General features: G+C 46.4%; 1 protein-coding gene across 2 annotated transcripts in view; it reads left to right on the top strand.

Moving 5' to 3' along the window:
* Positions 1 to 26,228, top strand: part of CTNNA1 (catenin alpha 1) — a 118,122-nt gene that overhangs the window by 87,723 nt on the left and 4,171 nt on the right. For both annotated transcript variants that reach the window (XM_086851755.1, XM_086851754.1), the window contains exons 11-16: positions 8,964 to 9,120; positions 14,599 to 14,799; positions 15,816 to 15,967; positions 18,499 to 18,609; positions 20,082 to 20,263; positions 20,978 to 21,083. In XM_086851755.1, the coding sequence (XP_086707881.1) occupies positions 8,964 to 9,120; positions 14,599 to 14,799; positions 15,816 to 15,967; positions 18,499 to 18,609; positions 20,082 to 20,263; positions 20,978 to 21,083 (909 nt within the window). The remainder of the gene's footprint in view (positions 1 to 8,963; positions 9,121 to 14,598; positions 14,800 to 15,815; positions 15,968 to 18,498; positions 18,610 to 20,081; positions 20,264 to 20,977; positions 21,084 to 26,228) is intronic.

The following is a 26,228-nucleotide window of genomic DNA, read 5'->3' as shown; positions in this document are numbered from 1 at the left end:
TTTCCAACAACTGCCTATTTAAAGAAATCTACTCCTGGATAAAATAAGCAGCATGATAGTCAGCATGAAATAATGACCCAGCTGTAGTCACCAGTGTAGCCACATCTCCTGAAGTGCAGCTGTTAACCTCTGACTTTGGGGATTATGGACAATATATTTAACACACATTGGAAGTTCTGAGTATCTATAAATGCACAAGGGCTTTAACTGATGGATTTTGGCTTTACAAAGGTCACATCTCTGAACTTCCAAGCCTACAGCTTAGATGCTCCACTGCACAGTCTTGCCTTAATTTCAGGGTCATCACCAAGAGATTAGTAGATGACACTATAGATGTTCGTAGCAGTTGAAAGAGTGCTTTTATATTACATTACATGCTCTGGGCTTGATTCTTTAATGCTCTAAGAGTATTTAAACATGTTGTGAATGCTGAGAGATAATTAGGGGCACTTGTCTAAGCTATTTTACAAATGGCATCTGTGTTTTCTGGTAACAATAGCTCATCTTGTGCCAGTGCAAGCAACACAGCTCTCCATCCTCCTCCTCCTCAGCTGCCTTCCTCAGCTTGTCCCCAAACCTCGGGTATTCTCCACAATCTCTAAAAGATTCTCAATATCAAAAACATCAAATTGAGATTTTATTTTATTTGTTAGACAAACTACCTATTTGTTTTGCAGTTTATTTCTGATGAGATTCACAGCTGCTTCTTGAATCCTCTTGGGTGGCTGTGCTGCACAAATGTGTGAATTAGGCATAAGATAGAGGTTAAACCCAACATGATATGCCCTATATATTTTTGGAGGGTTTTTTTGCTCAGATGGTATTTTTCCAGGAAGATGCTGGATTCAGAATGAGTCAAGTCAGTCAGTAATTACAATAGTCTCAGAAATTTCAAGGTATCAGTAGCACGCAGAAATACAATGTATGAAATGTAATTCAAAGTATTGCTGTGCTTGAAAGATGAAACTGAAATTTAATGTACTTGAGTCCCAGGTAACCTCTTAAATAGTTTATCTGAGAAGAGGCCATTCTGGGAATAGGGAATTCCTGGTTAAAGAATGATTTCTGCAGAAATCAATCTGTAGAGTTAATTATAAAAGCTGTAGCTCAAATAGAGCCGTAATTCGCTCCCTTGCCATCAGGAGCCATTGAACTGGCAGCAGGAGGAAGGAACATGCAACTCTTCAAGCTGGCTGGGGAAAACCTGGAAGTTTTGTTGGTACTGACAAGGAGTCAGTCCTTGCCAGTGTCACCCTTGGGTTCAGACCTCCTCAGGTTTGAAATTTTCTTTGAGAAAAAGAAAACGCAGAAAATTTTTCATCCAAAGGTCTCTACAGAAACAAGCAGTCAATTTATTTAGCATGGTTTTGTTACTGGAAATCAGCTCTTCCTCAGGAGTAACATCATCCTTCCTGTTTGTGGGTCCCCAGCCAATTAGCACAGAAATTAATGTGAAGTTGAAGACTTAATGGGATATTTAGAGCTCCCTTTTGAGGGTGCAGGATGAGCTGTGCCCGAGTAGCCAGCTGGGTGATTTTAGTCTAGGTTTACAGGGCAGAAATAAGGCAGCTTCAGTGGATCACTGCGTTTTCTTCCTCAAGCCCTGCATTACAAGCCTGCCTGAATTCTTTCTTTTGAGAATTGCTGGAATTCTGTGTGTGGAGGGAACCAGCTTTGTCCAGCACCTCACAGGAGTTCCCTTAGCCCTGCCTCGCTGAGTGCTGGGGAACAGGCTGGGCTGGAAGGGGTTAAGATGAAGGAGCAAAGTTCTCCATCACTACAGTTAAATTAAAAAAAAAAAAAAAAAAAAAAAAAAAAAAGCTTAAACTGTCTTTCCTAATGGAAATGGAAAATTACTGCTGCAAAATGCTTGGAATAGCTGCCTGTGCCTGCCTTTGCCTCGCCGAGCGCGGGGGGAAGTTTTCTTTGCCTTAAACACAGAGCTTGCCAATGGTGAATTAGGGAAAGATTTTGTTTATCTCGACTCAGAAACCTGGATCCTTGCTCCCCACTCTGGTGTCTGCTCTGTTTCCAAGAAGGACTTGCTTTGGGAGCTGTTTTGTAAGAGCATTTTGCATGAGAGACGGCTGGGGAGAGAGCTGGAGCCATTGGAGTGTTTGTGATCACAGCAGCTGTGGGTGTCAGACACCGACAGTGAGAATGCCCCAGCCCGGCTCTGCACAGGAAGAATTGCTGCAGCCTTTGGGTGTCACAGTCTGCTGCCACTTGAGCTCTTTTTAGCAGCTATGCATTGACTTGGTTTCTGCAGCCTCCATGAAGTTCAGACTCCTTCCCAAACTGCAGTTGGGCTGAGAGCTGTAGGAAATAACTGTGGGGTACAATTCCCATCGGCTTGGGTGTTTGCTCCTGCCAGCCAGAGCTGGAGCCCATTGCCCTGGGGGCGGCTGCAGGACAGACCTGCCCCGGGGCACACAGGAGCTGTTCCCCATGAAAGGTGGGGCTGGGTGCCTTTCTCCACCACAGCCCAAAGAGCTCTTCCTCCCAAGAAACTTTGGGAGGCCAGCAGGCAGCACCTGGAAGCACAGGTCCCTCCCAACCCCCTCCATACCTGCTGAGTGTGCTTGGAATTGCTCGCCACGCACACGCATCACCCATCAAACTGGCTCCAGAGAATTCTTGGATTAAATTACATTTTTAATAAAAATAAATTGGCTCTTCTCATATTAACATCTTGTTTTAATAACTGCTTGTTCACATCCTTCTATTCCAATTTTGAGCTGCTTGAAAAGCCATTTGCTGCTTATAGATTTCTGATGAGGCAGATGGCTCATATGTGATCACACCTACTGACACAGAGACAAAATACCAAAGCAGAAGGAATCCCATGGAGAGTTCTAGAAACTTTTATTTAAAAGTTGGAGTATCTTAGAGAAATAAAAAAACACTGCAGATCACCCCTCAAATCAACCAAACCCAAATGTGACCAGCAGACTTCATTCTCCTTGGGTCCCCAGTCACCACCAATTTCCTGGTGGCTGTTGGAGAAACCCTCATTTTTCTTGCAGTAAAGACTCAACATCAAACAATTGTCCCTTTTTTTCATCTCTTTGAAAGACTGTCAGATTTTTGTGAATGTTCTAACGAGCAGATCTGTTTCCAGACTGTTTAATTACAGGTGCTTGAAACATTTTATTGGCATTGAGTAGAAATGCTTCTAACTAAAAACTTAACACTTGGGTTGCAGATCTGCATCGCCCAGGCTCGCTGGGAAGAGCTGCCAGCACAGGCCAAGGCTGACCAGAAAAGCAACAATTTTAGAAATTCAGACAGTTACTGGTGCATAAAAATAAGCAAAGAGTAGGAACAGGATTCAGTTCTGTAGAAAGAAGCTTGTTAGGGAGTAAGGGTTCTTTGTTTCAGGATCTGAGGAGCACAGTGGTGGAACAGCTTCCAGGAAAGACACAAAGTCCCTGAGACCCCCAAAGTTTCAGCATTTGAAGCCAGTAAAATGCAAAATGGAGCAAGATAAATGGCACCAAAATTCTTGCAGCTTCTATGTGGACTGGCACTGTAAAATCAGCCATCAGTTCTAAATGAAAATGCTTTCTTCATGGATGGGGAAGTTGATAGGATAATTATCTATACACAGTATGCAAATAGCAAATCCTGCTGTGACAGTACAAGCTGGGCTGGGGAAGGACTTTGTGCTGAGGGGACTGGAGCAGCTCCCCTAGGGAGCCAGGCTGGGAGAGCTGGGAATGTTCAGCCTGGAGAAGGGAAGGTTGTGTGGAGACCTCAGAGCCCTGCCAGTGCCTGAAGGGGCTGCAAGGAACCTGGAGAGGGACTCTGCATCAGGAACTGGACCCCCACTGCCAGAGGGCAGGGCTGGATGGGATATTGGGCAGGAATTGTTCCCTGGCAGGGTGGGCAGGCCCTGGCACAGGGTGCCCAGAGCAGCTGGGGCTGCCCCTGGATCCCTGGCAGTGCCCAAGGCCAGGCTGGACAGGGCTTGGAGCAGCTTGGTCTAATTAAAGGTGTCCCTGCCATTGGAAAGGGATGAGCTTTAAGGTCCTTTCCAGCCCACGCCATTCTGTGGTTCCAAGTTACTCAGTAGTAGTGTGGATCTTTTTACAAGACAAGTAAATATCTCTGCAGAGATCCCTGCAGTCACTCTGTGCGTAACTCGCAGGAAAGGAAAGTGCTCAAAGTGCCTTTTATACATGGGAACAAAGTGTTGGAAATCAAAGGAAACTTTTCCTTCCTCTTTTGGTGCATCAGCCTCTGTTCATTGCTGGTCAGTGCCATTAGAGCTTCTGAGAGTGTAAAACAATCTGCTGTGTGTTTTGCTCGCAGGCATTTCAGCTCAGCAGAGCCTGCAGAGTGCTTTTTGCTGTACTGGAGTGCGTGGAGGGCTGGCACACACAGCTGTGGGCATGCAGACCTGGCCTGGGATGGAACTGGAAGTGACTTCAGTGTCCTCCTCATAAACCATTTTTAACGCTCGGAGCAAAGTGCAGTGAGAAGCAGGGAAGGGGCATGAGCAGGGTGAGCACTGGAGGCAACTCTGGCATCTTGTGTATGTAAAGTTAAATAATGAGAAGCTTCTCATGACCTGCCAGGAAGCAAGCCATGCTTTATTACAGGAAATTATGGGATTAAAGCCCAAAACCCACCTGGGCAAGGTCAAAGAGGCTTGGTGGGCTTCTTTTCACATACTCCTGAGTAAGACTGATTTCACATCCCTGCTGGGGCACTTTGTGTGTGCCACTTGTTCCTCTGCCCCTGAGAGGAGAGCTGATAGATGGGGGCTTGTTTTGTTAGCTTTTTCTTTTTTACAAATGCAAAGTATCCTGGATGTGTAGGTCACAGAGCTATTTCCCAACTCATTATCCACCTGCCACAAGAAATCTGGTGAGTTGAGGTCTTTATATAAACCCCAAGCCCAAGTGAGTTATTTAGGAACTGCAGATGTTTTGGTTGCAAAGGAATGGTGTGCAGTGAGGGGAGAGGACTGGGGGTTCACCTCAGAGCTTCTGAAACTGTAAAACTCCTCCTTGTTGGGGCACAGTGACATCCTAAAATCAATCCTACAGGAATCAAGGAAAAGCTAACCCAGCTGCAGGAAGAACATTCTCTTGGGAGGATCAAGAGCTTCTTATCAAAATGACTGAGGCAAAAATCAAGAAGTGCTTGAAGCCACTGAAATGGGTGTGGGTCAGATGTGGTGTGTGCTGAGTGGATACAACAGGTTGGGATTGCAGTGCAAATAGCTGGGTCAGAGTTTTCCTCTCCCAAGTGATGTTTCTTTCTCTGGCCATGCCAGCCAAGTATTCAGAATTATTCTTTGTAAGAACAGCACCACATGGAAGAGCTTTCCTGGCTTCTCTGACTTCCAACTGGGGTGTTATAAAGCTGAGGCTGGAAGCCATCCTAAATTTAGCTTAAAAGAATTAATTCTGGCTGACCCACTGGCTGTGATTTACCCAGGTTTACCTGAGGTCCAGGTGTTTTCTGGCCAGAATAGCTGAGATTTTTGGGAGCTCTCAAGCAGCTGCAGTGTTGTAACCAAGGCAGGAATTGCTGCAGGGAGCCTTGGACAGCCCTGCCCTTCAAAGGGGAGAGGACACAGCCACGCTGGGACATCTCTACTTAAAACAAGGACATAAAACCAGGGAAAAGCAGCAGCTTCTTCTCATGGAAGGGATGAGGAGAGGACTCAAGGTGCATATTGAGACATCCATTCCAATCTTTGGAATGCTGAGCCTGCCCAGGACTTGCCAGGCCCTGGCTGCTGCCATGGGAAGCTGTGAGGTGCAGGGGAGAGGCTCCAAGGAACGCGCTGGAAGCGCCATCCGGAGCGTGGAGCTGTCTGACTCGAACATTGCAATTGCTACATGAAACAAAGCACCGATAAAAATAGTGTGTTTTCTTGCCATGCTTCATTTCCTTCTGGATAGGCTCAAAATGTCCCTGTTTGATTCTTTTCTTTGTACAACTTCAGTGAGTCATTGTGATCACAGTGCTCTGGCAGCATCTTGAAAAGCTCTGAAATACAAAATATTTCCCTGAAATTGCCAAATGTTTCACATGGAAGTGGCTACATTTTCAGGTCCTGATCTTCCTGGGGTTTAAACTCTGTCTATCTCCATCCTGTGAGTTACTGATATTTTAAAGTAATTGCCCAGTGCTTTATGTGTTTTGGAGAAGGAAAAGTGTATTGTGGTCCATCCATCCCTTCCCCCAAAAAAATGTTTCCTCCTCCCCCTGAAAGTGTTTCTTTTTAGGTAATAAAGGGATCATAGTCCTGCTGCATACACAGACTATTTAAGATCCAGCATCCCTGTCATTTTCCCACATCTCTCTAAGCACCTGTTGGAAAATAAATCAATCACTCTGTGCTGGATACCGGAGTGTATTCCCTGGAATAGATCGTGTGCAGGGTGTTGTCAGTGATCCCTGGGACATTTCCTCAGGCACAGGTGTGAAACACATCCAGGATGATTTGCCCACCTGAATGCTAAACTCTCCACAGAGTGAAGGCTTTTATCACCCCTGCTAAAGCTGCCTGTTGTGGCCACTTTGCACATGGAGATATGGAGTGTGTGCTATAAAAAGGGAGTGCTGAGCTGTGTCTGCTGCCCTGAATTTCTCCCTGGGCACACTCACACCTCTGTGGCTCTCCTGAGCTGTAGGTTTGTCTTTAGCTCCATGAAACCTTTGATATCCCCACCAGGTTTCCTCATCTCCATCACTGCTGGCTGCTTCCCTGCTGCAGGAATGTCTGTCTGTAAGGGAGATGAACACTGGTTTTGCTTGATGACTTTTATAAAATACATTCAGCTTGCCCATGCATTTTTGCTGTAATGTATAAAAAAAATACTTTTTTTTCTGCTTGAACAAGCTGCCTGTTGAGAGGAGGGTGATGCAGCCTGTGCCTCCTGTACTTGGATTTGGTGAGGACACAGAGTCTGAGGTTGTGGAGCAGTTGCAGAGCCCTGTATGTGTGACAGCTCTGCCATTACCTGTGACGAGGTGCTGAACGTGGACATCTGGGCTTGACATGCGCTGTTGGTGCAGATTAATTGTCCAGACAGCTGCTGTGTCCAGACAAACATCTCGCAGGAATCCAGGCCATATGTTCCTGCAGCATTAGTGCCCTGTCTCAGTGCTTACAGGACATTTTATATCTGATATGGGCCAAGGCAGGTTGAGCAAAGCAGAGAAAATGTCCTGACCCTCGGTATCGCCTCACCACCATCTCTGTCTCTGTAGCGACAGTTTCTAGCAGGATGAAAGTGAGAGCAGATTTCTAGAGCATTGTTTGGTTTATCTCCCCTGTTTCCAGGACACTTGTTCAGATTCATCTTCATGAAACCTTGGATATCTAGATTTTGATTGATAGATGGTTAATTCATTACATCCATCAGACTGGGGGAAGAGGTGGCAGTGGCTGGACTGCAAATCAGGGCTCTCGAGCAGAGGGCAGGTTTGCCTCTCTAAAATCTCTGTTTCTGTTTGATTTTAAAATTCTAAACATCCTTTTCTTGGGTGTTAAAAGGCTTTTTGGGGGCTTTCAGGACTTTCAGTTCCATGTGTGAGGGTGGCAGGACAGCAGGGACATGCCAAAGGGACATCCTGACTCCTGCAGGTGCCACACAGGTGTGACCCTGGGCTGGCTGGAGAAGGGGAGCAGCAGAGGAGCCCTTGGTGGTGGTGGGGACAAGGACAGTGCTGCTCCTCCAGGGTCAGAGGTGTGTTCATCCCCACAGACCCCTGAGCAGATGCTGCTGAGGCTCAGGTGTCACTTCTTGTGTTTGTCACTCACCAAACCGTGACCCAGACATTCAGCCCCAGCTCCAGAGGCAGCGTGAGGAGCAGCCCAGCTCTTCTGTGGGTTTTCCTGTCACTGCTAACTCCTGGCATCCCTCGGGGGAAGCAGCCTCCTCCTCCTGCCTGATTCACTCAGTGCCATCCCAGTACGTTTGACATCACCATCATTTCCATGTTTAGTGAGTTATATATTTTTTTAAATGCTTTGTGACACTTGTAAATGAAGCAGATAGAGAAAGTAGATTTTGGAAAAGCGGGAACATCTGGTGCTTGCATGTTTTGGTCATCAAGTTTGTGAAATTAATACAGTCCTAAAGTAGAGAAGAAAAATGACACCTTGAAGTTGTGAGTTAATTAGCTCTGCCTCTCAGGTGCTTGGGAACAGGGCTGGGATTGTCACGCTCTGGCTGCCATGGCTCCTCACACCTGGCACGTTTCCAGGTCATTCTGCTGCAGCAAGAGCAGGACCAGGATGTTGGGATTGGTTTCTTCCCGCATCCAAAGAGGCTTTTGTGGTTGTTTAAATAGCATTTGTCCTGCTAATTTAAACTAGGATATGGTGCAAATTCTGGTCTTGGGGTTTGAAGAAAATTAGGAGAGGGTTTTCAGAAGGAGCAGATCCTGTTCCCTGGCTAATCTGGCTTGTTCACAGCCACAGCAGAAATCTGAAGTCATTACAATAATTACTGGCAAGATCCAGAGTAAAGCTTCAAGGAAAAGTGATAAATCAAAATTTATCTGTAATATTGTATTTGCATATCATTTCTACTTCAGTCTGTATAAGATTAATCTTTTTTTGACCTTTTTACTGAGGTTTTGGCAACTAGCAAATGCAGCCTTAAGTGTACTAAATGTCATCCTGTCTAAAACACTTAACAACACAGCCTTCACTGGGAAAGCAACACCTTGTTACCACGAGCTGCTAAAGACAGGTGAAACCAGCTCTTGAGAAAACTTACCAAGTGATTTTGCTTCTAATAACTATCCATAATAAACGTGGAAGCAGGTATGAGTTGCATGTGAGAGCAACAAAATTAAACACTTCTGTGTTTAAACATCAAGTTCCTCAAAACTTACTAAACTTGCTTTGTCTGCTGCTGAGTTCATTGGATAAACACACAGGAGGTAAGCATTTCTCTGGGATGTTTTAAAAATGCAGAGGTGTTTTACAGGTTATCAATGCTGCACTGGCTCTGGCTGCTAAGCCCCAAAGCAAGCTGGCTCAAGAAAACATGGATCTGTTCAAGGAGCAGTGGGAGAGGCAAGTGCGAGTGCTGACGGATGCCGTGGATGACATCACCTCCATCGATGATTTCCTGGCTGTGTCAGGTAACCAGGGCTCCAGAAAGAGAAATAATCACCTTCCTGAGGGCTTAGTCCTGGAAAGGGGTGGTTTGGACACACATCCTGGGGTCTGGGAGGTTTTTGGAATGGATGGTGGTGTCACACCTCACCTGGGATCACCTTGTGCCCAGCGAGGTGTGGAAGTGCAGCAGGAGATCTGGTCTCAAGAAGACACTTTATGGCCCAAGATTTGGAATTGCTGGCTGAACTAAGGATGAATTACCATTTAGCTGCTGTAGACAAGCCTCACCAGTAACTCTGGGGGAAATGGAACATGTTTATGTCTGAGGTAGGAACTAGCAGGAAAAATGATCCCTCGTGTCACTTCAGACTCTGCCATGTAAACAAAACTGAATATCAAACCATGGTTGTACAAGTTAATTAAAATAAAACTGTTCATACCATGTCAGCTTTAGTAAAGTTTTAAGAGTTTTTAAAAGAGATTGGATCATTACAATAGATTAATAATTATGTTTGGCAAAGTGCTTGCCAAGATAATCCGTTTTATCAGCATCTTGATAAAGACCCACTATCAGCTGCTGTGACCTAGAAATAATGGGGGCATTTTTATTTCCACATCCTTTAATTGTGCTCTAGTCAGAGGACATGGAGATGTGAGCACGTGAATTGTGTCTGCAATAATGTTCACAAATCACCACTGCAAGCTGGGAATCTAATTTCCATGGTGCAGGCAGGTTTGAGCATCTCAAGTGACCTAAAACCTCCAGTTGTAAAGAGAGATTTCAAAGGAGGATGCATGGAGTCAGAAGTTCCAGGTGAACATAGTTAGAAAATGTAGATGAAAAATTAAGGTCCTGAATTAAGAGGTCGTATTTGTTTTATGATTAAGAAAAGAAAAACCAAACAAAAGCCCAAGTGGTGTTCCTGTGAGGAGTCACCTGCACTGTCATACCCGTTGTGTTGTGGATCCCTGGGCTCTCAGTGAAATTCCTCTTCGCAATAATGAGCATAAACTCCTTGGGCAGTCCAGTGTCCGAGCTCGTTGTATCCCGGGGTGCTCACTGGGGCAGCAGCAGCTGGGATTGCACAGCTGGGAGGAAATCTCTTCAGAGGGAATTCTGTGCTGAGGTCAGAGGCTCCTCTTGAAGCTTGCCCACGAGTGTACAAACATTAGAGAAGGAAAAGCTGTGAGTGTGGACAAGCACAGCCCGTGTGGAGCTGCCAAAGGGCGTCTCCCTGGCAGCTGTGCCCCCACAGGGCTCAGCCACTGGCCTGAGGGCTCTGTCTTCCTGCAGGACACTGGGCAGTGGGAGCTCTGCTGGGGGGCTCTGCTCCTCAGCTCCTGCTGGGCTGCTCCCAAGAGCTCCAAGCTGCTTTTTAAGACAAAAGTCGCCACAAGGAGGAAGTTGCATCACTCAGTAAAATCACTTTCCTTCCCTTCTAGTCCAATTTTAGCACCACAAGACTAAAGTGAGTTGTGGGCAGGACAGCCCCATCTCCTGCAGGGATGCAGGTTAGAACAGAACTGGGTTTTTTGGTTTAATAACCAAATCTATTGCATAGCTGTACTCCGAGGAGCTTGGCAGAGAAGGTTTTTTCCCTGGGCTAGTGGCAGGTTGACTCAGGAGAGTTCACCTCGAGTGAGTGCTCACCACCCAAAATGGAGCCAAGGAAATGCAATTTGAGACAACTCCAGACATTCAAGTGCATTCAGTAATTATTAATACATGTGTGCTATCAAAGAGATGGTAGAAAAGTATTAAAGCAATAAATACTCTTTTAAATATTATTTGTTTGAACTTTGATAAATGTTTTCCATATAAATGCCACAACTCCAATTCATCTGCTAGAAGTCTGAACTTCTCTTTGGATAAAGTTGTGGTGGGTATGATTTATATCAAGAGCTGTTTAGGTTATTAGGATGTTTGTATCAGTTACTAACTGGGATGTAAATTTAAAGAATTCCTCCTTTAGAACTTCTAACTCCTTTAGAATTTAAAGGAGTTCTTATGAGTGCATGAGCGTGTGCACGTATAAATATGTATGTAAGCCATCCCACATCCCTACTGTGTGGTGTGCTGAAGTGAAGGCTTCACCATTCAGCTCATGCTGCAGAACTATCAATTATCCACGAGGAAAGGCTCCATGAGAAGGATGCTGGGTTTAGGTAACAGCAGAAGAGCAGAGAAGGAGGATCCTTCAGAGCACAGTGCTGCAGGTGAGCTTGCAGGTGACAACATTCTAACAGGTGCAGCAGCAGAAGGGCCCTGTTGGGTTAGGGCAGGGTCTGGGGGAGGCTCACTGTCAGCGTGGGAGATGGATGGCACAGCAGCCTTGTAGCCTAGAGATGTCTGTGTGCTTCCAGCCATGAGTGATGTGCAGCTCAGGGAGCTCCAGCATCAGAGGTGCTATCTCCTGAACAATCCTTGACAGATTTTTCTCATTTAAGCTGGTGTTAGTTGTTCTTTCGACCATTATAAACTGCTGGCACCTCCATCCTCCTGTGCAAAATTCACAGCTGAAGTGTGCTCTGTGTGAAGAACCTCCTTGTCTTGCACTGTCGCCTGTTTGCTTCATTTGATGCCCCTGCTTGTACTAGAGATGGTGAAGAGGTTTTCCCCATTCTCTCTCCGTGCTGTTTGCAAACTCACAGAGTTGTGCCATGCACTCTGTCACTCATCACTTCCCCGACTGCACAGTCTTTTCCTGTTTCATTATTCCTCATTTCAAAGCTCTCCTGTACCTTCTGTAATTCTTATCCCTCTTATCAGTGCCTTCCTGAAGCACTCTGGGTGTGTTGGTGTGCCCACTATCTCTGTTCTTTAGAGCAGTTGCTGATAGCACCGTGTAATTGTCAAATTCAGTGTTCTGAAATTGCCTGAATCTCCTTTGAAACCCTCTTAAAAAACCATTCCATTTGCTGCCTTCTGTTCCTGTGCTGCTGACAAAGGTTTATGCCACAGATTGCCCATCTGAGTGGAACTGTTTTTTCTGAAGAGCCTCCCAGTGAATATTGGCAGGATGAGCACTATTTACAAGAGTGTGAACTCCCCAGAGTTTGCTCCATGTGCTGCCTAACCTGGCTCCTGCAGTGCCCCTTGGCAGCAGAGGTTCAGCATGGAAATGGTTCTGAGACCTTCCACAGGAGGTGCAGCAGACGAGCACAGCTGCATTTATGAATCTGTGGCTTCATCCCCCGACTGTTGCTCTTTGATTTTGATCTCCTGTAGCTCTCAGACTCCCTCACAGGCTGCTGGGGTTGTTTGGAAAAGCATTGCTTAATCCCTTTAATGTGGAGGTGGGTGGAGGTGGAAGGTGTTTGGTGGGCGTGGATTGAGGATTGACAGTCGTGGGTGACTTTTTATTCTGTAGCTTTTCGCAGTTTAATATATTTCCTTGTTTGGTCTAAAAGTCATTTCTGTGGAAAAAATACCTTTCCTTTTAGCTTGTTGCCCAACCACACCATTTTCTCTGTAGCTATTTCGGTGGGACAAGATCCCTTTGCTGTTGCCTGTGTTCTGTTGCTGTGGGATGTTTCTCCTGCTCAGCAGGAGACAGGGGGGTTTGGATGTGGGACAGGGGGGGTTTGGATGTGGGACAGGGGAGTTTGGATGTGGGACAGGGGGATTTGGATGTGGGACAGGGGGGTTTGGATGTGGGACAGGGGGGTTTGGATGTGGGACAGGGGGGTTTGGATGTGGGACAGGTGGGTTTGGATGTGGGACAGCCTTCTCCCATCCCCAGAAGTGCTGGTGGGGAACCTATGCTCTGTGTTCCAGTAGGATGGGGAGCACTGGGTGTATTCACAAGAACTCAGCACAGGGTCAGATCTTACCTGTTATCATCCAGCTGGAGAATATCACCAGAGCAGATAGACCTGACAGTCCTGCACTTCCCTGGGCCCTTTGCAAGCTGCCCTGTGGGTTATCTCCCTCTAGAAGGGACTCTCTGGCCACTTCACATCTGCAAAAAGCATTAAATGAGCAGCAGACATTTAAATATTCACCTTCCTTTTGTCCATGCCTTTTATTAAAGTTCGGATAATCCAAAGAGGCTTTTAAATGGTCTGTGGCTTAATTTATTCATTTAGGAATTGAAGCAATAAACAGTCTGTGTTTTGGCCTGGCGCCGAAGCTTTTTCTTCGGGCTCTTGCAGCTCCCAGGGCTGTCTCTTCTTTAAATCCCCTCTGTGCTCGCTGTGGCTCCTGTGCCTGCTCACTGACTTGTCAAATCACTAATGAACCTGCTCTTCCCTCTCTCAGGGCCACATTCTGCCCTCAGCTGAACCTGCTCAGGCTGAGTTGCTTCAGAGGGATTTCACAAGTGTAATTTTTGTCCAGGTTACTTACAGAAGTCTTGCAATATTGCACCTGGCTGTGTTAATTTTATGTAAATCAGGAGTAACTTCCTGCAGCAATCCTTTCAGGCAGTTCCTCCAAGTCCTCTCCCAGCCAACACTATGAGCTTCTTGCCTCTACAAACTCTTGCAAAATGGCTCTTTTACTACCTGCAGAGGGAATAAAAGCCACTTGCATGGCTTGGCAGTGTAGAATGATTAAGTCAATGGTAATTAACACTGGAAACTATTTTAAGTGACAGAGCAGAAATGTTTCCAAGTTGGTTTCTTACCAAGCAGCCCAAGTGCTGGTGTTGGATGATGATTCTGAAACATTAGTCCTGGTACATTAAAGAGCTCTCTAACAGAGTTTGGAAGTCTAAAAACAGTTTGGGAGATCTTTATGGTAGGTTTTCCCAAGTAAGGATCCAAATTTCTTTAGGCTTCTTCAGAAATCTGTTAGATGTCTTACCCATTTTGGGCTTCTTGGACTCGATGAATGGGGAAAATATCTCTTTACAACACCAGAAAATGTATATTAAAAAAGCTAATTGCAAACAGAGGTCTTGCCTTTATTTTTTTGTTTGTTTTCTGAGCAGTCATTGAGTGCTGTGTGGCTGGAACGCTTTCCACATTATTCACTGCATACATTATGTGTCTCAGATGGGAATGGGCGACTGACAGTGTCATGTGTTCTGATGGAATGCGTGTGGCTGTAGGAAAACACTCTGGAGGAAGCTGGAAAGGCGCAGCAAGTGTCTGTTGGAGTGTTGAGGGGAGTGGGTGTGGTGCTGGGGATGTGCCCATCGCCCCACGTGCACCAGCAGGGGAGTGGTTTGCAGGTATTTGAAATAAGGGCTGGGCCAGTCCAGGGGAGAAATATGGAAAGAAACCAGGGGAGAACTCAGCAGAACTCTGCTCCCCTGTTGGTAAAATCGAGTATAAATAGGGGCAGGACGTGTGGAGGCCAGTTGGTGGCCGGGCTGACGGCTTTTTGACACCTCCTGTGGAAGGGCAGCTCTGCTGGTTGCAGTGACCTTCACCTTAACGCTTGCCCGCATCTCCGTGGAGCTTCTCTAGAGCAGGTCCCTTACTGAGCAATTGCCATGCTGATGACTGCAGCAGAAAAGACATTACCATCTAAATTCTCCTTCTTTTACCACCAGAGAATCACATTTTAGAAGATGTAAACAAATGCGTCATCGCTCTCCAAGAGAAAGACGTGGATGGCTTAGACCGCACGGCCGGGGCAATCCGGGGCCGCGCCGCTCGCGTCATTCACGTGGTCACCTCCGAGATGGACAACTACGAGCCTGGAGTGTACACTGAGAAGGTGCTGGAAGCAACCAAGTTACTGTCCAACACAGGTAAGGGTCGCTTACTCCCAGGAGCCCTGAGCTGCTGTTTGAGAGCTTGTGGGCAGCTGGGGACGGCGTACCTGTGAAATCTGCTAAAGACTCCATTTGCTGCCGTGCAAATTAGTGGGAGTTGTTTGCAAAGCTGTTGAAAAGTGAGAAGTTTGGTTTTGCTGCATGTACTGGCTCAAGGCTCAGCGGTGCACAAGGTGTGCTCACTGTCATGGACTGCACTGTGGGAAGCAAAACCACCGGGAGTGTGTCCCAGACGTGAGGGGAGGCTTGAATTTGTGCTGTGCTCATCTTGGAGCATTGCACCAGGCTCTGCAGCTGTTCAGGGTCCAGAAGGAAGATCACGTTCCACAGCAGAATAAATTCAGGGTAATAATTAGGGTAAATTTTGTAAATTGTCTTTACAACTGTTGAAAGAGCACTGTAGGTTGTAGTGCCCCACACATAAACACCAAATCAGGGTGTTCCCTATGAACTACTGGTGACATCCACAAGGGTAAGGGGTGAGCCTGGCTGCTTCAGTGCCTGCCACTCGTTGTTGGTTTTGTTTTAATTACTTTGATGAAGAATCAAGGGTGACACTGAAGGAACAGCAGACTCTTAACTGGTTCTGGCATGTTCTTCCTGGGGCACCATGAGTCACTGAAATGCAGCAGTGCAACCTGCCCCCTTCCAGTGTTTCTTAAACCAGAGTTTCTTGACGTAGCATGACTGCTTTTTCCCCCCAAAAATGATGTACATCTTCAGGGAACATCAAATAAACAATTGATATTTTATCCTATAGTTTCTAGGGGTGTCCCCAGGTCTCCTTGTCCATTAGAGGAGTGTGATAAACTTTTCACTGTCCAAGGGGAAAACACCAAAGAGCAGCAGCATAAGCAGGAGTAAGAGTTCACCTCCAGTCCCAGGTGTTGTGATTTCCATGGAAGGAGTGCACAGCTTGCAGGGGAGTTTAGAGCAAGGGAACCAGTGAGTGGCTCGGGGAGGGACTGAGCAGCTCTGTGCTCTGGTTTCAGTCATGCCGCGCTTCACGGAGCAAGTGGAAGCTGCAGTGGAAGCGCTGAGCTCCGACCCTGCCCAGCCCATGGATGAGAACGAGTTCATCGACGCCTCGCGGCTGGTGTACGACGGCATCCGCGACATCAGGAAAGCCGTGCTGATGATCCGGGTGAGGACAGCTTCCCCCAGCAGCTTTCCCTGCCCCTGTAGGACTGACAGCCAGAAGGATAATGGAGAGCAGGCAGGAGAAGATTCTCATTTAGCTCCTATTAACATTCAGAGTCTTAAAACGTGCTAATTGCTGTGGAGCGCTTGAGCAGTTTGGGTTCAGATTCATCAGCCAGGTCTGAGCATCGCTGATGGCCCGAGTTGTGATGCTGAATCCCCATCACACATCTTGTGCTAAGATCAGTGACCTTTCAGTTAACAACAGCAAATTAATTCAGAACTATAGATGCTTGATGATGCTTTGAGAGCTTAGAAATAAAATCTAATGGCTCTTCATTAAGTAAATTTTGAGAATTAATGTTAGTTAGTCCAAAGGAAGCTGCGATGGGTTTGGTCTGTAGTTCCATGTAATTTGTAAATTGGCTAACCTGGGTAAACAGGGGCAGCTCACAGAGGCCTTGACTCCAGTGTGCTTGCAATGGGTGTGACTTGGAAGCCCTCATTTCTGGTAGACCAGACACAGAAGGGCACAGTTGGTTGAAGGGATGCAGAAAAGGAAGTTCTGGTTGAAGCTGATCCATGAACCTTTTTCTTGGATCTTAACTGGGGCAAAAGTGGGCAAGGAGCCAGACATAGCAAAGACAAATACAGGGGTTTTATTCCTTTTTTCTTCTTTTCCATGTATTCCTTTGACTCTGAGAAAGTGCCCTGGTCTTTCAGAGTGGTGACAATGGCAGATGCAGCTTGGTGGTCAGTAAATGAAGAGTGTACAGCCCCAGGAGATCTGTGATTACAGTACCCACTGCAATGGCATCTTCCATGTTCGCTGCTTAAAGCAGAGGATCAGATGAGAAACCAGGAGGAAAGCTGCCAACCACATCTGTGCTCCCTGTGGAATTTTTTCCAGACAAGCTCAGGAATTATAGATGGTAGATGAAGGTATCAATGCCTTCCTGCTCTGCAGACAGAGGGATGTGATTCCCCCCTGCTGAAGCCCTTGATCTTCAGGACAGGGAGCTGCCAGTCCCAGTGGGCAGTAATTACCCAGGCTGGCAGTGCCAGGAACGCTCTGGGAGCCAGGGAGCCACAGCAGCTACCTAGAAAGAAGTTAAAATATTAGCATTTGTCATCCAGAGAGTTTATTTTGGGATGGAAGAACCATCCAAATGGGAATTCCAGGGCTCTCCAGGTGTAACCCTGCTCACAGGGGCACTTCAGCTTTGTCCAGGGGCTCTTGCTCTTTACAGGGACCAGCAGGAAAGGCCACACACCTCAGTTTTGTGTTTATGCAGGGTATTTTCAAAATTACCATCTCCATATATCTGTGTTTGTTGAAGAGAAGCTCTTCCCCCCTCCCTGCTACCCAGGCTTGTGACCCCAGAGGAGTTTTTGCCCTTGGTGGCACTTGAAAGGCAGAGTTACACTTTGTGTGTCCCTGGGCTGTGGGAGGGGTGGGCAGAGGAGAGTCACACACAGAATCAGGTACAGCAGAACTGCTTTCTTTATGTTCTTTCATTTTTTAAAAAATACTGATACACTGACCTTCTTAGTGTGTGTCCCTCTGCTGATGTTGTGGATATACCCTGTTCTCCTCCTGGAGAGGAGGCTGGAATGCCCAAAGTCTTATTGCCACCCTACTCACTTTGGCTTTTTGGCAATTATTTTGCATATCCATCTCTATTTTCACTGTATCGCAAAGTGTCTGTAGTGGAAGACAGGTCTGTGAAATTCAAATCATAGGGAAAAAAATCTAAATAGCAGGGACTTTATTTGTATTTTATCTGTTCATCACAGTTTATTGCATTTATCAGTGAAGTTCTTTGTTGACCCAGCTCTGGAGAATTGTCGTGAAGTGCCACTTTAGCAAAGATGTAGTATTTTGACAAACATGCTGTTTAAACTTGATAGGCTTTATAAAAAGTTTGCCAGCTACAGACTGGGAGTAGCAAAAATAAATCCTAGGCAAGCAGGAACTAGGTCAGATGTGTTTAGCCTACAGCATAAAAGCTGGCCCTTACTAGCTGAAATTTTTCAGCTTTTCCTGAGGGATAATGATAAATTTTGAGATATTTTATCTGTTGTTAATTTAGTCAATGCTTTGATTCATAATTGTGCTGAAGCCACTGTCTGTGCTTCTGAACCATCCCTCAGAGCTGTGTGTAATTCCAGCTTCAGAATCCTGAGTGAAGCTTTTACATTTAATCAAGTTGCAAAAGCACTGTTCGTTTCACAAGAACTTTTTTTTCTGTCTCTCAGATGCTGAGTGCATTAATGTCCTGACAAATCTCAGCTGTTTAGTTACTGCTGTGTGATTCTGGGGATCCCTATGGTGTTTAACAGGAGAAGTCAAGCACATAAAATCACACGTGTTCAGAGCTGGATATAGTCCCTGTATTTACCTTTTTGTTGAAAACATGGAATAATTTTTACCTCCACTGATTTCCATTCTTTCTGCTTGAAAAACAATATTCTTGTTGATTTTCAGAGCCATGGAATCTGTAGTTTGACTCTGCTTGAATGCTTTTTCCTCAGACTCCTGAAGAGCTGGATGATTCTGACTTCGAGACCGAGGATTTCGACGTCCGAAGCAGAACCAGTATCCAGACTGAGGATGATCAGCTCATTGCTGGACAGAGTGCAAGGGTAAGGCACAAAGCTGAGCATTATAAAAGTGTGACCTGCCTTCAAGAAACACTTCAGCTTGCTTTGAAAACCCAGGTGAAATTTGGGAGCGGGGGGGGTGGTTATAAAAATGCTGGATCAGAAAACTGGTATTCTTTGTTTCCAGCATTCTTCTGAAAAGGAGGTTGAGTGAAAATGCAGTTGGTCTGATGGATGTGAGAAATGTCTGTGTTTTATTTTAAGTATTTGAGGTATTCTGAAAGATCAAAATCCTTTTAGTACTAAGAAACTACATCACATTTTGATATCACAGATGTAGTCAAGTGAGCTTATGCAGGGAGGTACAGGGCAGATCACTCCATTGCATTAATGTTATTTTCAACAGACAAACACTAACTTTATGAGCAAAAAATCTTCACAAAATGTCTCCTCACACACATGCTGATGTGTGTGTGTGGTCACTGAGCATTTATCAAGGCAACGCTGAGAGGAACTCAGACAAAATCATTCCAACTAACTGCATTTCCTGTGAGTCAAAAATGAAAGCATTGATAGGCAATATATAATCATTAAGAGGTGAGACCCTAAAATCAGTGCACGGAAGGAAAACCAGGCCTTAGCTTTTGCTTTTATGTGACACGACCCCTCTGGATCGATAACAATTTACACTCTTGGGAAAGTGCCACGGCAGATTTCTTGTGGAGGCTCTTCCTGCCAGGCAAGAAGTAGCCAGAGCTTATTTATCAAACTTCTGCCACTTTGGCTTGGGAGATACACGAACTGGGAGTATTTTAATGCTCCCCTCCCTTGCACAAGCACTTGGACCCTCTCCCCCTTCTATTTTGGTGCAGACATTGCTCATTTTCCCCTTAGCACAGCTGCTGCCAGAGGATTTTTAGTAGCAAAGGCTCCTTTTTGCCTGCTTCTGGAGGCATCTGTGCTCCCAGTATTTATGAAGGCAAGGCCATGGAGTCTTACACAGGCTGTAAACCCAGTCTGAGAGATTTTATTTGGGAGTAAGCACATCCTCTTTATTTTCACTTACTCTTTCCTCAGCAGACATGTTTCAAAAGAGTACAGCTAGCTTTTTGCAGGGAAGAGACTGGTAATATTTCTTATTATCCTCAATACCCAAGTGGAACTTAATTTTAAAACGTTGAAATTTTCTATAAAAGACAAGTCCTCCTTCTTCATGTAGTTTTATTTTGAGGGATGGTAATATGTGGCAAATTTGTTTGGAGTCTTAACAGCTTTACTATGCAAAGCCCCATATATTAGGTGTCAACTTGTCTTTCTAGGCACTTTTTCTTAAAAAAAAGAGTATAAACTTTGATTCAAAATGGAAGCAAATGGCTCTGTAAAGCCTCTAGGTAGAGGATTGCTATTAAAGTTTTATCCCCCATCTACATGACTGAAATTGGTTATTAGTGAAATGTTCCAAAAAGCCTCTACAAGGCAGCAGGAGGCCATGTGAGAAAACTCTTCTCTTCCAGGCTATCATGGCTCAGCTCCCTCAGGAGCAGAAAGCCAAGATTGCTGAGCAGGTCGCCAGCTTCCAGGAGGAAAAGAGTAAATTGGATGCTGAAGTGTCAAAATGGGATGACAGTGGCAATGACATCATTGTCCTGGCCAAACAGATGTGTATGATTATGATGGAAATGACAGACTTCACCAGGTGAGGCTTTTTAATTTGTGCTCACTGCAAGCTGCTTGGGCTGCTGGGCTTTCAATGAGACATGGGGCAAGTTCTCCTAAGAGTCTCACTTCTTATAATTTCCTTTAAATGGTGCCCTGCTCCAGCTGCATATTAACTGGGGAGATGCATTATTGTGCAGTGGCTGGGTGGTAATAACTGTTCAAATTGATCTACAGATACACAGCAGTTATTGCCTGTCTTTCTTTCTTCAGGGTGATTCTTGTCCCCAGGAATATATATATATATTTGCTCAGTTCTTTACAGCATTAAATTCTATGGGCTTCTCAATATTGCCATACTGCAGAAATAGTTCCTAGTACAGTTATTTGCAGAGGAAAGAGAGGGTTTTTGATGCCTTTTGAAATTAATTTACTAGATTTTATATAACGCTATTTTTTAAACTTCATGTTCCATTCCATAAAAATTGCAAATCTGTCTTCTAAAATGTTATCTCTTATCATCATTAAGTTGCTCAAAGCAGTAAAATTTAAGATGTTTTTATCCCTAGATTTAAGCTAAATGTGGGGAAGAGCCAAAAGGGGGTAACTCTTGAGAATGAAGCTGCAGTGGCTGCTCCTGCCTTTTCCTGCCCTTTGGCTGAGGAGTCACTGTGTGGAACAGAATGAGCAAACACACAGAATTCACTGCTGTGGCTCTCTGGTGCTAGGAGGGAGGCTCTGCTCTGTTTTGCAGGGGTAAAGGTCCTCTGAAGAACACGTCAGATGTGATTAGTGCAGCCAAGAAGATCGCAGAGGCTGGGTCAAGGATGGACAAGCTGGGCCGGACCATTGCTGACCATGTAAGTCCCAGTCCCGTGAGCCTCCAGTTGCAGGAGCAAGAGCAGATCTTCCAGTGCTGCAGGCGAGATGAAGAGATGAAAATGTGTTCGGTTTTGGGGGATTTGAACTGATTTTCCACATCTGCTGCTAGAAAATCCTTCTCTTCCCAGCTCTCTCCTGCCTCCCTGAGCAGTGACACAGCAGCTCCTTGGCTGGAGTTGGGCACCTGGTGTTTTGTGCCAGCCCTGCTTCAGGTCACGTAGAGCCAGGGCAGTGCCAGAGCTGGGCTCAGTCACACCCAGAGCACTCCTGGTGCTTCCCAAAGCCCAGAGCCAGCTCCTGCACAATGGCCCTGGCCTATTGCACAACCTCTAACACTGCTTTGGAGGAGGCTTTTGAAGATTAACCATTTTCAGATGCCCCACAGACTGAGTGGGGAGGGTGTCAAAGCTCTCTGGTGGTTTTCTTCACTGTCCAGTCAGAGCTGATGAAGACTTGGAGCGAGGCCTGCGGTGACCTGAGCGTGGCTGTGCTGTCCCAGTGTTTGGAAGGAATTCTTACAGGACTGAACAAGCACAGCCAGCTCATGGATTTATTTAGTCAATCCCTGTCCTGAGCCACTTAGAAACTGGGCCAGGCAAGAGCACCTCTGGCCTCAGCCCACACCCAAAGAGCAGGGAAACATCAATATTAGTAATAATATTCCACCTTCAAGAGAGACTCTGAAATGCAGAGTTCCAGAGAGGTAGGTTAGGTCTGAGATCATGGACTAAGCTTTGTTTTCTCCAGTTGTCACTTGCTTTCCAGGCCTTTTCAGGATGGAAATTTGTACTGCAAGGTTTTACCGGTGTCACTTTGAAAGTAAATCATTGTGGTGCAGGGCTCTCTTAATGTTGCATTCAGAAGTGCTTGTCTACACCCTCCTTTATTAATGATGCAGTGAGAGATGTTCAATGGGGAGATAAATTTGAGAAGTGTTTTTTCAAATGGCTCTCCTTGCTACAGCACTTTGACAGCCTTGTTTCTGCAAGAACCAGGTGTGCTGCTGATGTAGGTAAATGAAGCAAGGAGCAGTTTGTGTTGAAGGTCTCAGGGGAGCTTGGGCTGAAGGTTTACAATGCTTTTTTGTTGGGTTTTTGTTGGTTTTTTTTTAATTCACGTGTTTTATACAAAGTTGGTATATGGTTTTCTGTACTAAGCCATTTCAAATTATAAAAGAAAACTACTTTTAGTAGCAGTAAGGTCCTTAAAAATGTAACAGATTAAGCACATGTTTGAAGATAAATATGAGCAGCACTGTACAGTTAGTCATTTTGACAAGAATATAGCTTTTTCCTGACTCCATACTCTGCTAATACTTTGAGCCTGCATATTTCATTAGCTGTGCTTCCATACTCTTTAGAAACATGTTAATGTGGAGCAGTGTGACAGCTACAGAGCAGGAGCAGCTCCGAGCACGGATCCCGCTGTCCCTGCTCCTGCCTGGGAGCACAGGGCTCGTGTCCTGCGTGCTGCCTGGCACCAGAGCTGTGACCCCTCGTGTCAGTGTGCCAGCAGCTCCCAGCCCTGCCATCAGGCCCTTGGGCAGCACATTCCTCTGAAACTGCACGAGCTGCTGTGCCAGGAATTCCCTGTCTGTTGGGAGGAGTCCCTGCTGCAGGTTCTCCCTGAGGTTTCCATCCCTCGCTCCAAGCAGCTGCTTGCTGGGAACAGGGAGCACAACACAGATGACAAGGGTTTGCAGCAAGACAAGGCTTCTCTCTATTATTTATTTTTTCAATGTCCAAACACCTACAAAGCCAAAGGAAATTTCTGTTCCTTTTTCCTTTCATAGCGGTGGGAGGCCGAGGTGATGTCGGTTCTGATCTCCAGTGAGGGTGAGGGCTGCCCCACTTCCAGAAAAAGGCTCCAGCAGCCTCTTGCTGGGGAGACTGGTCCCTGGCTGGGGGGCTATGCTGGGGATCCTGGGCACAGGTTGGTGACAGCTGCTGGCACACGTGGCCAGTGCCAGGGAGCTGCCTGCCCAAAACAACTGCTGGCAGCTCCTGCTGAGGGGCATTTATTGGGAATTCCTGGTGCAGCAGGGCCCATTCCAAAGGGAGAGGCAGTGGGAGGAAGAAGCTCTGCAGTTGCTGGCTGTCCCCTGCAGCCACTGGGGATGGGCTGTGTCCATCAGCACACACCACCAGGGCTCTGCTGGCTTCCCCTGCCCCTCCTCTCTGCAAAAACAGATCAAAGGCTGATTCTGCTTCTCTGCAGGCTCAGCTGGGGCAGCAGGAACTGAAACTGGGGGTGTTTGCTGTGTCCAGGATGGATCCTGGATTTGACCTGGAGCAGCTAGCTGAGCTTTTGCCAGTAACCTTCCCTGAGTCTGTGGCTGCAGCTCAGTTTTGGGGTTTGGGAAGGTGAGGTGTCCCCCCACACATTCATTTCCATCTACACTGCACTCCCTGCTGGGCTGTGCTGTGGGAGTCCTCCCATGGCAGCTCTGCAGATGGGGGTTGTGGCTGTGGGTTAATCCAATAATGTCATCATTCTTGATCGCTGTTTAAACTGTTGCCTTTTGGGTTTTTTGATTTTTATCCAAGTGCTCCTGCCTAGGAAAGGACAAGGCTCCTGCAGGCACCCGCAGTGCCTTTTGTTGATGCTCTTTTTTATCTTGTGTTACATCTCCATTTAAACCTCATCTGTCTTTGAGCTGAGTCCTCAATCCTGCCTGCAGAAATAGCACACACAGGAGAGGATGTGGGTTTCCATCTCACACCATATTGATGTACACAACCCCGTGATGATTCCTATTCCATGAAGGTTTTGCTGCCTTCCTCAGCTGTTGATGATGGTGCAACAGCCTCCTGCCTTGAGAGTCTTTCCTGGAATGGTTTCACAGCCCCACAGAGTAGCTGGGATTGTTGAGCCATCCCCTGACGTGCTGTACTGAGTGTTTGTCAGCCCTCGAGCCCCTCCAGTGCTGCTCGCTCGCTGTGCTGGGTGAGCTCTTTGGGAGATAGAGATCAGTTTCTAAAATTGTAATTTGAGCTTTTCATTAACTCTTTGGCCAGGGCTATTTGTGGACTTGCTCTAAAACATCTTGTAGTGCTGACTAATATTGATTAGCTTAAAAAATTAACCTGCAAGCTTTGCTGCTTCGTTAGGCAGGGCTTCACTGCACCGATGGAAGCTGCGTGCCCACGTTGAGAGCTGCGATTAATTTGGCTGTTCCATCATTTTCCTTGGGACTAAGAGGTGGCTTTATGTCTCTTGGTGGGGTCAGATGCCCCTAAAGCCATGCAGATCTCCACTGCAGTGCCCCTGTGTGTGCACATCGCTGTGGCACCTGAGTTAGCCCTGCTCAGCACAGAGACTGCTTTCCTTTGCAAGAGTCACTTGTTCTGGCCCTGGAAAAAAAACAAATGCGTGTGTTAGCTTCACTTGACTTCACTGCAGAGGGAACTACCTGTTCTGGTAGATCAGGTGCTGTTGGGAAGGAAATGCTGCATGTGAGTGGGACTCTGTTTGCACATCCCTGCATGTGCACCACGATCTGCTCTCTTACATAAAGAGAAGAGTTTCTGCTTCCATCTCATAGCTAAGGAGAGGTCTGCAGGGAGAATCAGGTCTCAGAGCCTGCTGCTCACAGCCAGGAGGAGATTCCTACCTTGCCCTCAGAGTGGGGAGAGGCTGCACAGCCAGTGCAACCACCCTCAGCTGGAGTGAAGCTTTAAGTAATGAAGTGGTGCCACACTGAAGATTAATCTTCCAGTCATGCCATGTCCATTATGAATCTTCATCAGATGGTCCATTGCACAGGATCAGTGTCTTCGGTGAAATGGGATTTTGCTGTGAACAGGGGTGTGTGAAAAAGAGCTCTTAAATCACTCTGGATGGGGTGCAGCTGTCTGGAAGGCTGGAGATCCCTGCAGGGTGTGCCTGTGCCTGGGTATTGCCAGGTGGATTCCACAGCTACAGCTGAAATAATGCTGGCCACAGTGCAGCCTGCCTCAGAGCACAACATAATGACAGTCTGATGGTGTTGGTTTGGTCCAGGAGACCTGTGTATGCTGGATGAGATGATGAGTGGTCATTTCTGTGGAACAAAGAGCAGGAGCTCTCTGTGGGGTACAAGTGATGCTTCTCTGGGGTTCAGAGCAGGGCTGAAGCAACATTGGGTGTGACCCAATGTGGTGTAAATCACATGGATGTGAAGCTGGAGCTGTGTGTGTGTGTGAACATGTGGGGTGCCCCTGGGGCTGAGGTGCATGGGGGACCTGCTGCTGGCTCCCCATTGCTGCTGCTCCTAAAGGGGCTGGCGTGGGCAGCAGAGCCCTTCCCACAGCCTGCTCTGGACCGTGGCTGCTCCTCAGCTGAACTCCCCTCTGCTCTGGAAATCCAGCCTGAGCCTGGCTCATTCTTGGATTCTGTCCCAGAAAATGCCCTTCCTGAGCTGCACAGAGGGACTCCTGCAGAGCCTTTTGTGCAAAGCTGAAAAAGTTTCCTTTCTCTTACGGATGAGTGCTGCAGCAAGCACCTTAAAAATGTCATTTTGTGCCTGGTGAGGAACCTGCTTTCCCCACTGCTGTGAGATGGGAGCAGAAGTCAGGAAAATCTCTGTTTGCTGCAGGAAATTGAGTTGCTGTCGTGTTTATCGCTTTGGAGCTTGGAATAGTTAAGGTTGAGGATTGAGGGAGGAATTGGTAACACCTGCAGCTTGAGACCTTGGGTGCCAGACCATCACTGCTGTGTCCTGTACACTACAGGAGGGACCTTTTACAGCTGACACACCTGCTCTGGGTGATGGCTAAAGAGGCTCCCTGGAACAGAGGCTGGGCAGTTAAAGGAATAAAGTAGGGATTTATTAAAAGGCTTTTAAAGGATACACCTTGGGCAGTACAAGAGCCTGGCCATGACTCTGCCCAAGATAGATGCAAGATGGACTCTGAGTCACGAGTTTTCACACTTTTATTTCAGTCCATTAGCATGTTAGGGTCAATTGTCCAATTACAGCTGCAGGTGATGCAGTCCCATCCTCCCAGGTTGCTCTCCTCAATTAGTGAATTGTTACAGTGAACTGGTACTGAACACTTTACACTTTTTGGGCCTGAAGCTGCAATGGTGTCCTTGGTTCTGGGGCTGGAAAAAGAGTGAGGAGAACTTGCCAACACTTTATA

This window comes from Cyanistes caeruleus, chromosome 15 (assembly GCF_971803275.1).
Source record: "Cyanistes caeruleus chromosome 15, bCyaCae1.hap1.1, whole genome shotgun sequence".
Classification (NCBI taxonomy): Eukaryota; Metazoa; Chordata; class Aves; order Passeriformes; family Paridae; genus Cyanistes; species Cyanistes caeruleus.
This window is presented reverse-complemented; position numbering and strand designations above follow the sequence as displayed.